Source organism: Notolepis coatsorum, assembly GCF_963971535.1.
Source record: "Notolepis coatsorum genome assembly, chromosome: 19".
NCBI lineage: Eukaryota > Metazoa > Chordata > Actinopteri > Aulopiformes > Paralepididae > Notolepis > Notolepis coatsorum.
Window position 1 is genome coordinate 42,181,638 of NC_140183.1, and position 15,692 is coordinate 42,197,329.

The window sequence follows — 15,692 nt, forward strand, 5'->3', positions numbered from 1 at the left end:
ATCAGTAATGCTGCCTCTATCAGTAATGCTGCTTCTATCAGTAATGCTGCTTCTAGCTGCTTCTATCAGTAATGCTGCCTCTATCAATAATGCTGCTTCTAGCTGCTTCTATCAGTAATGCTGCTTCTATCAGTAATGCTGCTTCTATCAGTAATGCTGCTTCTAGCTGCTTCTATCAGTAATGATGCCTCTATCAGTAATGCTGCTTCTATCAGTAATGCTGCTTCTAGCTGCTTCTATCAGTAATGATGCCTCTATCAGTAATGATGCCTCTATCAGTAATGCTGCTTCTATCAGTAATGCTGCCTCTATCAGTAATGCTGCTTCTATCAGTAATGCTGCCTCTATCAGTAATGCTGCCTCTATCAGTAATGCTGCTTCTATCAGTAATGCTGCCTCTATCAGTAATGCTGCCTCTATCAGTAATGCTGCCTCTATCAGTAATGCTGCCTCTATCAGTAATCAGTAATGCTGCTTCTATCAGTAATGCTGCTTCTATCAGTAATGCTGCCTCTATCAGTAATGCTGCTTCTAGCTGCTTCTATCAGTAATGCTGCTTCTAGCTGCCTCTATCAGTAATGCTGCTTCTAGCTGCCTCTATCAGTAATGCTGCTTCTAGCTGCTTCTATCAGTAATGCTCCCTCTATCAGTAATGCTGCTTCTATCAGTAATGCTGCTTCTATCAGTAATGCTCCCTCTATCAGTAATGCTGCTTCTATCAGTAATGCTGCTTCTATCAGTAATGCTGCTTCTAGCTGCTTCTATCAGTAATGATGCCTCTATCAGTAATGCTGCTTCTATCAGTAATGCTGCTTCTAGCTGCTTCTATCAGTAATGCTGCTTCTATCAGTAATGCTGCTTCTATCAGTAATGCTGCCTCTATCAGTAATGCTGCTTCTATCAGTAATGCTGCTTCTATCAGTAATGCTGCCTCTATCAGTAATGCTGCCTCTATCAGTAATGCTGCTTCTATCAGTAATGCTGCTTCTATCAGTAATGCTGCCTCTATCAGTAATGCTGCCTCTATCAGTAATGCTGCCTCTATCAGTAATGCTGCCTCTATCAGTAATGCTGCTTCTATCAGTAATGCTGCTTCTATCAGTAATGCTGCCTCTATCAGTAATGCTGCTTCTAGCTGCTTCTATCAGTAATGCTGCTTCTAGCTGCCTCTATCAGTAATGCTGCTTCTAGCTGCCTCTATCAGTAATGCTGCTTCTAGCTGCTTCTATCAGTAATGCTCCCTCTATCAGTAATGCTGCTTCTATCAGTAATGCTGCTTCTATCAGTAATGCTGCTTCTATCAGTAATGCTCCCTCTATCAGTAATGCTGCTTCTATCAGTAATGCTTCCTCTATCAGTAATGCTGCTTCTAGCTGCTTCTATCAGTAATGCTGCTTCTAGCTGCTTCTATCAGTAATGCTGCCTCTATCAGTAATGCTGCTTCTATCAGTAATGCTGCTTCTAGCTGCTTCTATCAGTAATGCTGCTTCTATCAGTAATGCTGCTTCTATCAGTAATGCTGCCTCTATCAGTAATGCTGCTTCTATCAGTAATGCTGCTTCTATCAGTAATGCTGCCTCTATCAGTAATGCTGCTTCTATCAGTAATGCTTCCTCTATCAGTAATGCTGCTTCTAGCTGCTTCTATCAGTAATGCTGCTTCTAGCTGCTTCTATCAGTAATGATGCCTCTATCAGTAATGCTGCTTCTATCAGTAATGCTGCTTCTAGCTGCTTCTATCAGTAATGCTGCTTCTATCAGTAATGCTGCTTCTATCAGTAATGCTGCTTCTATCAGTAATGCTGCCTCTATCAGTAATGCTGCCTCTATCAGTAATGCTGCTTCTATCAGTAATGCTGCTTCTATCAGTAATGCTGCCTCTATCAGTAATGCTGCCTCTATCAGTAATGCTGCTTCTATCAGTAATGCTGCCTCTATCAGTAATGCTGCTTCTATCAGTAATGCTGCTTCTATCAGTAATGCTGCCTCTATCAGTAATGCTGCTTCTAGCTGCTTCTATCAGTAATGCTGCTTCTAGCTGCCTCTATCAGTAATGCTGCTTCTAGCTGCCTCTATCAGTAATGCTGCTTCTAGCTGCTTCTATCAGTAATGCTCCCTCTATCAGTAATGCTGCTTCTATCAGTAATGCTGCTTCTATCAGTAATGCTGCTTCTATCAGTAATGCTCCCTCTATCAGTAATGCTGCTTCTATCAGTAATGCTTCCTCTATCAGTAATGCTGCTTCTAGCTGCTTCTATCAGTAATGCTGCTTCTAGCTGCTTCTATCAGTAATGCTGCCTCTATCAGTAATGCTGCTTCTAGCTGCTTCTATCAGTAATGCTGCTTCTAGCTGCCTCTATCAATAATGCTGCCTCTATCAGTAATGCTGCTTCTAGCTGCTTCTATCAGTAATGCTGCTTCTATCAGTAATGCTGCCTCTATCAGTAATGCTGCTTCTATCAGTAATGCTGCCTCTATCAGTAATGCTGCTTCTAGCTGCTTCTATCAGTAATGCTGCTTCTATCTGCTTCTATCAGTAATGCTGCTTCTATCAGTAATGCTGCTTCTACTGCTTCTATCAGTAATGCTGCCTCTATCAGTAATGCTGCTTCTAGCTGCTTCTATCAGTAATGCTGCTTCTATCTGCTTCTATCAGTAATGCTGCTTCTATCAGTAATGCTGCTTCTATCAGTAATGCTGCTTCTAGCTGCTTCTATCAGTAATGCTGCTTCTATCAGTAATGCTGCTTCTAACTGCTTCTATCAGTAATGCTGCCTCTATCAGTAATGCTGCTTCTATCAGTAATGCTGCTTCTATCAGTAATGCTGCTGCTTCTATCAGTAATGCTGCTTCTAGCTGCTTCTATCAGTAATGCTGCTGCTTCTATCAGTAATGCTGCTTCTATCAGTAATGCTGCTTCTATCAGTAATGCTGCTTCTAGCTGCTTCTATCAGTAATGCTGCTGCTTCTATCAGTAATGCTGCCTCTATCAGTAATGCTGCTTCTAGCTGCTTCTATCAGTAATGCTGCTGCTTCTATCAGTAATGCTGCTGCTTCTATCAGTAATATGCTGCTTCTATCAGTTCAATATGTGACAGACAGGTCATGGGGACGACATTTGAAAAATTACATACAGATGCAGCTCTTACGACTCTGAGCTCTGCTCTGCACTGCTACTGCTAGGGACGTGCACAGGACTTTAGAGGGGCAGGTGCTCAAAGGCTGAAAAGGGCACTATACCTGTTTGTGTTTTAACCCGATTTTTAAGGGCCATTTTCGGGCGGGGGGGGTCCTTTTCATGCTTTTTGGGGGGTTTTGGTGATCAAATATTGAATATTGAACTATAATAATCAGTGCAGGAGCTCCTAAAATATATAGGTCCGCGGAGAGGCACGCTGAGGAGGCCGTGCAAACTGCAATAGAATATGGGGCATCGCTCTCTCTTTACCTAATATTTTGGTTCTATCCTGACATTTTTCAGTTGGATGGGCAGTCTATATGTGTAACGATAAAAAAAAAAAAAAATTCAAAAAGGCCACTTTTTTTTTTACGAGGCTCAAAAGGGCAGGTGCTCAAGCACCCCTTGGGCTCTATGTGTGCACGTGCCTGGCTACTGCGGTAATCATGCACCATTAACCTGGCAGTGCTGTTAACGAGGCGCTAACTATACTGCGCCCTAGCAGTAGAGGTTCGACTTTTAAGAGCTGGATATGTCATTTTATATGACAGCGACGCTACACACAAGTTCTCTTCCACAATTAGACAAACAAAACAAAAACAAGTTGCTTACACACACACACACACACACACACACACACACACACACACACACACACACACACACACACACACACACACACACACACACACACACACACACACACACACACACACACACACACACACACACACACACACACACACACACACACACACACACACACACACACACACACACACACACACACACACACACAGAGACAATTGCACACTGTTGCACACGTCTTTCAGAATAGAGACAGAGTGCGGCTAACCAGTCATCGCTGACTGACTGACTAACAAGCAAACCTGCTTCATTAGGACATTCAAAACATGTCTGTTCAAAGGTTGATTGGATGGGCCAGGCTGTACGAAAATGACAAAGTCAGCCGTGATAACCCACTTCCAGGGCTGGCCCGACCCATAAGCGAGCTAAGCGTCTGTTCAGGGCCCCCGTTTAGTAATTTTTTTGTGATATATATATTTTTTGTATCTACTTTTTCCTCCCATTTTCTATTTTTCTCCCATCCCAATTTCGTATCATCCAATTCTACCCTCCCCTGTCTCGAACGCTGTTAGGCCATGCCTCCCACAAGCCGGCTGCAATGTGGACGAAGCCTTACATCACCCCTCCGGTACTCGCGGAAGCAGCCGTCGCATCTTTTCACCTGCACAGCGCGATCTCTCAGCGGCGGGGGTCTGCGTGGGAGGGACACGCCGCCCCCGTCGCTTCCTGATTCTGCTGCGCAGGCGCACCAACCGACCTGTAGGAGTTGCTGTCCACAACGTCCGATCCCCACCCATCAGCTTTCCCACCCCTAACACTGCCAATTGTGTTAGTATGAACAACCAGCCAAGCTGATAGCAATGCGGAGAGCTGGGCTCGAACCCAGCGTCTCCTGCATTGGTGGCGAGCGTCTTGCCCACTACACCACCTAGCCGCCCAATTTTTTTTGTGATATATTATACTATTTTCAATACAATTATACAGCTTTACAAAGACAACAGGATACAAGCAAAACAAAGCACACAAAAAATACAAAGCACAGTGGCTCTGGAGTTGTCGGTGTGATCAAGCATTGACAATATAGTCAATAGTATCGGTGCTGCTGCGGCAGGTCCCCAAATCAAATTCAGCTTAGGGCCCCATGAAGGCTTGGGCCGGGTCTGCACCCGATCCAATACGACATGTCAACCGCTGTCCAACATGACGTTTCATCATCTCTAATCCCTTTGAACACACAACATTGATCTCTGGATAAAGCTGGGGGAACGCAGCCAAGTGGCTGAAGCGGTTGAGATGCCACGGGATCTCAGACTAAAACACAAGCGAGGGTGGACTGACTGGACTCCAAAGCTCTTTTAATAATGTTCTCAGTACCTCAAAGTGATGCACGTCATGGCATCAGATAAGAGCAAGCTTTTTTAATTAATGTTAGCTCCATCCTATCATATTTCAAAGAGGATGCGGTTACATTACAGCCTAATACATGGTAATGATGCTAGGCTTGCATTCTGTAACTAGTAACGCACTGATAGGAGTCATTAAGACCTGCACCAAATGGAGGCAGTGGCTCAGGAGGTAGAGTGGTCATCTGGTAATTGGAAGGTTCCCGGTTTGATCCCCACACCTCCCGGCAGCGTATTGTATAGAAGTGTCCTTGAGCAAGACACTGAACCCCTAACTGCACTTGATGAGCAGTTTCAATGATGATGACATTTCAATCCAGTTAAAGCACCTGGGTTAATTTAAAGTTCCGTCAAAGAGAGGATTTGGGCCCGACAGTCACATCAGACAAATCTGATGCATGCATTTAATCCACACACCTAGGGCGGTCAGGTGGCGTAGCGGAGATTGTGCTCGTCACCAATGCAAGAGGCTGCGGTCTCGACTCCCGGAGAGTCAGCATTGCCTTGGCTCGGGAATTGGCATAACGACTAACAGTGGGATGGGAGAAAAATCGGAAAAAGAAGGAGGGGGAAAAAGATAATAAAAAATAATAAAATTAAAAAATTTAAAAATCGACAAACCTGCTGGTAATGTGGCTGTGAAAAGTGTGCATTACACAAAGACCACTCGCCTTGAAGGTACAGCATACTGCTACAGGTTATCGATTAGCGTAAAAGGAGAAGGCGACAGAACTGCGCTTGACATAAAAGCTGATGCTTCAATTAGACTGACCAGATAACCCTGATTGAACAGATAACCCAACTGTGTTCTACATGTAACCGTAGTTAATGAGACCACTTCAGTTTTAACCCATAAATCTTGTTCCGGGCTAAATCTGGTCCAACCCCACATTCGGGCTGAACAACTAACATTATAAACTAACTAACAATATATAAAGTTAATATATGCGTTTCAAAATGTGTCTATAATGTCAACTTGTCATCATATACAAGCAGTTCATGATATATACAATCAGTTCATCATATATACAATCAGTTTATGATATATAATAATAAATAATAATTAATTTAATTTATATAGCGCTTCTCAATGACCCGAAGTAAAAACAAAGAAACAAAAACAAAGAAACAAAAACAAAGAAACAACAAAGAAACAAAAACAAAAGGAACATGAGACCATCGGGGGAACAGGGGAAAACAGCATGAGATAGCACAAAAAGACGGAGCGACAGGAGACAGACATCAATCGGGTTGGAGGGGGGGGGGGGGGGGGGGGTGAAGGCAAGGGAGAACAGGTGGGTTTTGAGGCGAGCTTTGAAGGTGGAGAGTGTAGGGGAGTCTCTGATGGACTGAGGGCGGGAGTTCCAGAGTCTGGGTGCAGTGCGAGAGAAGGCCCGATCACCAAAGTTTTTGAGTTTGGATGTCGGGACAGTGAGGGAGGCAGTGGAGGAGGACCGGAGGGAACGGGTGGCGTGGTAGGGAAGAAGGAGATCAGTCAGGTAGGGGGGGGGGGGCAGGCTGTGGAGGGCTTTGAAGGTGAGGAGTAGTATTTTAAAGTTTATGCTGTGTTTGATCGGGAGCCAGTGGAGGGAGTGGAGGACAGGAGTGATGTGTTCACGGGACCGGGTGTTAGTGAGGAGGCGGGCGGCTGAGTTTTGGACCATTTGCAGTTCATGGAGGGAGCGGGAGGTGATGCCAGTAAGGAGGGAGTTGCAATAGTCCAGGCGGGAGGAGATGAAGGCGTGTATGAGGGATTCAGCAGCAGGGGGGGAGAGGCAGTGACGGATTTTAGCAATGTTGTGGAGGTGAAAGTATGATGTTTTTACAATGGAGCGGACGTGGGGGTTAAATGAGAGGGTGGGGTCGAGGAGGATATATATACAACCATGATACAACAAGTTCAGGATATATTCAACCAGTTCATGATATATACAATCAGTCCATGATATATACAACCATAATATACAACCAGTTCATAATATATACAATCAGTCATGATATATACAACCAGTTCAGGATATATACAGCCGTTGTGTCCTTGGGTAAGACACTTAACCTACGTATGAATGTGTATGCATGTGAATGAATGTTGTTGGTGGTCGGAGGGGCCGTAGGCGATGATTATTCGCCACGCTTCCGTGAGTCTGCCTCAGGGCAGCTCTGGCTGCAATTGTAGCTTACCACCACCGGTATGACTGTGTATGAACGAATAATGGACTCTGTGAAGCGCTCTGGGTGTCATGAAGAGCTCTATATAAATCCAAGCCATTATTATTATTATTATAATATACAACCAGTTCATAATATATACAATCAGTCATGATATATACAACCAGTTAATGATATATACAACCAGTTCATAATATATACAATCAGTTCATGATATATACAACCAGTTCATGATATAAACCAGTTCATAATATATACAATCGGTTCATGATATATACAACCAGTTCATGATATATACAACCAGTTCATGATATATACAATCAGTTTATGATATATACAACCATGATACAATCAGTTCAGGATATATACAATCAGTCTATGTTATATACAACCATGATACAATCAGTTCATGATATATACAATCCGTTTATGATATATACAACCACGATACAACCAGTTCAGGATATATACAACCAGTCCATGATATATACAACCAGTCCATTATATATACAATCAGCTCATGATATATACAATCAGTTTATGATATATACAACCATGATACAACCAGTTCAGGATATATACAACCAGTTCATGATATATACAACCAGTTCATTATATATACAACCAGTTCAGGATATATACAACCAGTTCAGGATATATACAACCAGTTCAGGATATATACAACCAGTTCATGATATATATACCATAATATATACAACCAGTTCCACAGCATATCGTTTCAGTTTGACTTTAACTTAGAATTGTACATGGCTAGAAAGCCAAGATGGCCGTGTTCATTAGCAACGGTTCATTTTTAGCTAACTTTAGCTTTTAACAAGATTGTTTGTATTTCTAAATACAGTGGAAACTGTATACAACAGACTGATGTTACTGTTTTAAAATACAAATATGAAGAGATTGACACCACACTGCATCACTGTTTACTGCCTGGAAGCAGCCCCTGAATCTGGCCAGTCTAGGGTGCCCACCTGTCCCGCGACTCGCGGGACAGTCCCGATATTGGGACGTTTGTCCCGCGTCCCGCTACAACATAACAATGTCCCGCAATTCAATTTTTTTTATTATTATTTAAAAAATGTTTTAAATGTTGTTAATTTAATGCCTCGTTCCAATACCCTCTTATATTTAAAATAAAAAAATCGGGCGACGTCAAACCAATGCGCAGCCGAGCGGAGCAGCTCGACTCGACTTTTTTACTACGCAGTGCTTGAAGTTGAGGGGGATGACACACAACTGTCTGTGAGCTTTTCCAGCTCATGACCAGTCTAAGACTGAAACTTGAACAACGATCAAAGGACCGTTATTTTGGATTCGAGACCAGTGCTCTCATGCAGAGGTTTCCTACCACACAGGCTGCTGCGATCGAACAGGACTTTTTAATTTTCTATCAGAGAGCGCTCGCTTACAAATGGTTTGATTTCTCTGATCAGAATTACCTGAAACAGGTGTCATGCTTGGCTCTCAAGAAGAGAGCATTCAGCTTCCAAGAGCTTTGCGAAGCAGCTGAAGCTCTTAAAGGGGAACTATTTTACTATTTCTTTCACTATTTGGGCACTTTTACACAATTCCTGTGAGTTTATGGAACACCTCTGTAATTTAAAATTTTTTTTAATTCATTGTTTTGTATTTCTAATCAAGTCCTCAAAAACAGCATTTTTCTACCTCAAGATCTTAAGCCGTTTTGAGCCTGGGCTCCAACCACTGTGTTCGGAACTGTGTGGAGTGTGTGGAGACTCATGCAGCTGAGTCTCTCTGACATCACAAATCAGCACATTTTCAGATGACTCAGTTCAGTGAGGGTGAATATTGTGAGAGGAGAATTGGAAGAATGCGCCAATATGAGAATGAGAGACATAGATCATATTAATATAAGTCCACATAGCTAGGAAACAATGCTAAACACTGAAAAAGGCCATTTATAAGATAGTTCCCCTTTAATATCAGCAGCAAACTGGACTCTGCATTGTTTAAAAAATGTTGTGGGTTCACCAGACACATATTGCGGAGACTGTGCTGTCTCACCTTTTCTTTATGTTATATAGGGTTTGTGGAGACTTTGGGTCTCACCCTTTTTGTTATATGAGCAACTGAGCTATTCACAATAAAAACATTATTATATTGTGAAGATCAACCATCGCATTCCGTCTCCTCTCTTCTACACTTCACGGCTAATAATGCTCAGGAAAAGATGGCTGAAAAGACTTAGCTCCTGCTCTTTCTATTAATGGAGTGGTTTTATCAGCTTGGATACCAAGATTGATGGTTACCTGCTTAATGATGAAAGTGTGATTAAATAAAGATGTTGGTGACATAGACAGTAGCGGCTGAGAAGGTGATTGGTGAAGCATCTATACAGTTTAATAAGATTAATAACAAAATGTGCTATATATAGCCTACCGTCTGCGTCGAATATGAAATAAAGGCATTTAAATAATAAATAAATGCCTTTAATTTTAATTAGCAAAAATATATATATATATATTAAATACTTTATTCTTTATTATTTTTTTCAGCCCCCCCCCCCCCCCCCCCCCCCACCTACGTGTCCCGCATTGTCCCGCAAAAGCAATGCTGCTGTCCTGCGACTGAACCATTTTGACCTGGTCACCCTAGGCCAGTCCCTCCTTGCCACATACCTTTTATGTCTATTGTTTAACGTTATTACTTTTTTATTTAACCTTCATTTAACCAGGTAAGATTAAGAAGATCTTTTGCAATGCATACATAAAAGTTATATACACTATAACATAACATAATATACTAAATAAAACCATAGAACAATATCATGCAAAACAAATTAAAGTCAAGTGTTCGGGGTCAGGGTTAAAGGCAGTAAGATATTCAGAAACACAGACAGCTCCAGATTGACTCTGTAGTTCTTTCATTAGTGTTCTAAATTCACCAACAGTAATCAGATCTTCCAGCCGCAAGTCAGCTTGTAATGTATTCCAGGAAGAGGGAGTGGAATATCTAAAAGACATCCTAGTACCGGTCAGATGAACGTAGGCTATAGCTACCAGTGACACGTGGCATAAAAGTGCAAAGATAAAAGGGGAGTGTACCAATAACGGACATAATACATAAACGTGAGCCGATACATATGCCTTTGCATATACAAAGAAGGCCAATTCAACTTGGTTTACAAGTTACATTGATGCAATTACAGCCAGTAACAAACATCAGTGCACAACCCTATATCATGCCCATTCGTGAAATCCACACACCGGTCCACTACAGGACAGCCTGTGATGATAGATGGTTCTGGTGCGTGAAAAGGAAGAACAGGTATGAAGGTGAAGCGGCATCAACAGGGAGAGTTAACCCCAAAACAAAACCAACAGAAATCACACAACCGTAATACGTAATACGATGTGAAACATTTGTACATGCTTAGAATTGTATTTTTTTTTTAACTTTTTTTAATGTTTACCTTATTTTCTAGCACTTGCTTGTATTTAAATATGTTTAAGTTAAGTATTGTGTGATTTTGTGTGAAGGGAGGACTAGCAAAGTAAGATTTTCATTGTATGGCAAACTGTCTGTTTAACTGTGCACATGACAATCTTGAATCTTGAATCTTGAATCTTGAATGAATCTTGAATTGTGATGGATGATAATATTGTCGCTGGGGCCTTTTCCCAGTTAACATTTTCCCAGTTATCAATGGGGTCGACCTTCGCTGTGCTAAACCTAGCTAGGTGAAAGTCCTGCTTCCTCCATCTGCTCTCTCCTATCATCTCCAAACATACTGGTCTCCATTTCAGGTCTCCCGGTCTCTGGACGCTGGTGTCTTTCTGATTCTTAAGCCGGGAGACTTGGGCCCGCTTCACATGTGGTCGCTACGGTCCAGGATTATGGTGGGAAAGCCACCCGTGGCGGAGACTCTGGGGCCCTCTCAGCAGCCAGGGCATTAGGTAGAAGGGGGGACACTGGAGGGGGGCGGGTGGGGTGGGGGGCTTGGCACACACCGTACGCTGGCTGTTACATCAGTGGTGGTGATGATGAAGGTGATGGTGGTGGTTGATGTGGGGAAGGGTTGAGGGTGGATGAAGGTTGGGGGGGGGGGGGGGGGGGGGTAAGGCAGGGAGAGGTAGAGGATGAAGGAGAGGGTTGTTGTATATGTGTGTGTGTGTGTAGGTGTGTAGGTGTGTAGGTGTGTGTGTGTGTGTGTGTGTGTGTGTGTGTGTGTGTGTGTGTGTGGGGGGGGGGGGGGGGGGATTATCTCACTACAAAATGCACTGCAGGCAGGTCCAGATGGATCAGTGGGCTGTGGTCTACCAGGGAGCCAAGAGTGTGTTAACACTCACACACTAACAAGCGCACATTCATGCACACACACACACACACACACACACACACACACACACACACACACACACACACACACACACACACACACACACACACACACACACACACACACACACACACACACACACACACACACACACACACACACACACACACACCCACACACACACACACACACACACACACACACACACTGCAAATTACATCCACGGTTTGCAGATTCTACAAAATAGGTTTTTCCAAATGTGGAGGGGAGAGCATGATATGGATATATATATATATCGAGAGAGAGAGAGAGAAAGAAAGAGGGTGAGAGAGAGAGGAAGAGAGAAGGAAGAAAGAGTGAGAGAAAAAGAGAGAGACAGAGACACAGAGGGAGGTGTCTCCATCAGTTAACCCAAAATGCTCACATGAAGCCCAAAGTATAAATGCTGGTGGTGATTTCAACTAAATTTACACAGAAAATGTCTCCTTCATGAATAACTTATGCAGTAATACTCATGACTAGAGAGAAAATCAGCTCTGAAATGTGTCACTTCCTAAAAGCCTGGGCAAAACTGATGAGGTAAATTATACAGACTCTGTGATTCACTGAGTGAGTGTGAACTCACATGCATCTTGCCTATGAGAGGGCTTCGTCTGTGTAGGGGATAGATAACGGATTACTGTAGATCCCAAGACAGTACATTATTGTGTAACACGGAGCCAGCTGATGAATGACACCTCCGCGGATGCCAAGTGTTTCATGTAGAAGCTACTAGGGGGAGTTGAATGCCCCCCCCCCCTCCCATTCTCCCATTATATAGCCTAAAGGCATGGCTTTAAAGTCAAAATACAATATAGCGAGTAAAATACTTCTGTCAGATAAAAAATCTCTCTCCACAAAATCCCCACAAAGTATTCGGGAAGTAACAAAAAAACTGTAGTTTCTGGTGGATGACAATGCGGTTCTGATAGATTTATGAAAGATTCATGAAACTCACTCAAAATCATGCACAGCTTAATTAACAGATAACTACAACAAAGCCAGTCTGTTTTTTTCCATGAAGGCAGCGACTTATGAATTTGAAATCACTCACCGTTGCCTCTCCGCACCCGGCAACGCCACCTCTCCTTCATGTCTGCCGCGTTGGCTTTGTTGTTGTTGTGAGTCAGTGCGTCCTCCTCTATCAAGTCCTCATTAAGGTCCCCTTCCGGTGATGGAGACACAGCTGGTGAAGATGCAGCATGGTTGCTGTCCGTCCCGGTCCCCACATTGTCCCCAGAACTCTCCGTCGGTTCCTTCCTCTCACTGGGGGCTCTCTCCTCTGCCTTGCACAGGGGTTCTAGGGCCTCACCGGAACCCGTTTCCATCGACTCACCCTGGACCCCTGGTTCTCCGTGGTTCCTGGGGCTTGAGGGGTTGGAGGGGCTGCAGCTGCCCAGAGAAGCGAGCACGGAGCTGGGGCTGGAGTGGAGGGAGAGGGAGGGTGTCTCCTGTTCTCTGATCCTGGTACATGGCGCCCCATAGGGTTCCTGTATGAAGCCCACGAACATCACCCCCTGGTCCGCAGCATCCTGGATCTGCTGTGGGGACAATTTACCAATACACAGAATTTTGATTAGATTAGATTAAAATGTATTGCCATTACACAGCACAAGTACAGTACAACGAAAATAAGTTTGGCATCCAACCAGAGTGCAAATGTAACAGTAAAGTGCAATAGTAATATACAATGTACAGGTGATTAAACTGGGTATAAAATATATAAATTAGTACTGGATGTAGTGCTAATCAGATGTATGTACAGAGTTGTAATACCAATATGTACAGTGATACAGGTGGCCAGCAGTGTAACTAGTAAGAGTAGGTAAGGGATATATAGAGATATAGATATAGTATCTACAGATATGTAAAAGGATTATGTGCAGGTATGTACTATACTATCTGTAGTAATACTCTAACTATCTCTTGTGTAATTAAAATAACAACCAATACTAACTACTACTACCACCACCACTATTACTAACACTACCGTTCAAACTACCACCACTGTTATTGTTATTACTACTAAAAGTAATACTTTGACTACTTTTACTTCTGTTACTGCTACAGCTACTACTACTATCAGCAATATTACATCAACAACTTCTACTACTGCTACTACTACTCTATTGATACAACAACTACTACTGCCACTGTAACGACTACACGTATTGAACCCAATATGCAGACAGGTCTTGTTAAAACCCGGTATGGGTATATTTAATACAATAGTAAAGACAGGTATCCAGGCAGAGGTCGATTTACATGGGGGAGAATCTCGTACAGTCCAGGGGCGTGCACAGGACAGGGCAGTCTGACAGGCAGGGGTCAATAGCGTAACGGGTCTCTCGTACAGTCCAGGGAGCGTGTGCGAGGGCAGGATAGTCAGACAGGCAGGGGTAAAAGCAAGGAAAAGGCAAGGAGGTTTTGAGGTGTGTGTTCAACAGAATGTAGTATCAAAAACACATTCACAAAAAGTATGGGTTACTGAATGCTGAACTGCACTATTATAATCACTAAGCCAGACCTTACCTGTGTCCCTGTATCACTTGTCTCTGCTGCCCTTTGATTAAAAAATGTCCCTATGTCCATTTTCCTTTTTTTTGGGGCATATTTCAGTTAGTCACAGTAAAAGTCACCTAGTAAAAGTGAGATAATTGACAATATCAAAACATGCTAGGTGTAACTGAGGGGTACAATTCACTGACTGTATTGATAAGTATGGTATTATTAAACCACTACCTCTTGTACTTTAACTTCTGGCCATCCAGTACATGATATAGATATGATGAACACTTTCCCACCTGATGAAACGAAGTCCACACAAATGTATAAATCGAATATTTTATATAGCAAAGGGTATATACAACGTTCACTTAATGACATTTATGATTTGAAATGCACTTGTATGGCAAATGAGTATTCGTAGGTAAATCAACATTGAATGTCCAATCTCTGGTTACGCAGGGAGCAAATATACAACCTGGTTCGTTAGGGAACTATAGCGATGGTACTTAAATGATTATAGCTGGATACACTAAGGGGGGGGGGGGGGTCCCGCTGGTTGTAAGACAGTAGGGGGGGGGTTAGAAGAGCCGCTGGCGGTATCCCATCTGGCCGACGATTTCTTGGGAGAATTCAGAGTCCTGAACACGATGCCCACAGAACCTCGGTCCGCAGATGAATACAGCTGGACCCTCTGGTGGACGGTAGCTGCCGGTCCACAGATGAAGAGACGTGAGGCGACCTCACTCGGGGTAGAGCGCCGTCTCACCTGGACTCCTCTCCGGGGGGTAGTTCCAACACTCAGCAGTGTTGGCCGTTATCCATGGAATAATCAAAGCACCCAAAGCATGTAGATAATCCAAGCCGTGGAAGGCTCGCCGTCGTCCGGGTAAAGTAATCCAATGTACAGGTCCACTCGTCCTGGCCCGGAGCTCCTCGGATGCAAGCACCACACGTGGTCTGCCCAGCCTGGTTAAGACTCCAGATAACGTCAGGAACGATGGGGGTACTGCTCACTTTATAACTCTAACCGAACGATGCACCATACATAATAGACTATTATTAGCTTAATAGAAATACGTCCAACTCGACGGTATAGTGCCAAACTATGACAATTCAACTATTAATCCACACGATATCTCAATGCCTATTCTGAGGCCAAGTAGGCCTTACTGCACCACACGTGCGTCGTGGGTGAGGCTTTGCGTCTGTTACTCGGTTGGAGGGTAAAGAACTAATGGACTAAAAGAAAGTTCTACTTTACTTGCGCCATATATATATGCGCTGTGAACAAATAGTACCATTCGTATTTCGCCAGACGTATTCCTACGCGGAACCGGGCTTGCCACGACATGTTGGTCGGCACGATTGAACTTGAACCAAGGGGCATGGCTGCTGGCGCCAGGTTCTCGTCCAATGGTAGAATGAAACTATTATGGGCTGTTTAGTAGACTAAAGGGATATTCAGTGCATATTGTACAAGGAATATACAG

At 43.3% G+C, this 15,692-nt stretch overlaps 1 protein-coding gene across 1 annotated transcript in view; it reads right to left on the bottom strand.

Moving 5' to 3' along the window:
• Positions 1-15,692, bottom strand: part of rftn1b (raftlin, lipid raft linker 1b) — a 329,875-nt gene that overhangs the window by 154,797 nt on the left and 159,386 nt on the right. The window contains exon 5 of the mRNA XM_084335672.1: positions 12,749-13,235. Within this exon, the coding sequence (XP_084191798.1) occupies positions 12,749-13,235 (487 nt within the window). The remainder of the gene's footprint in view (positions 1-12,748; positions 13,236-15,692) is intronic.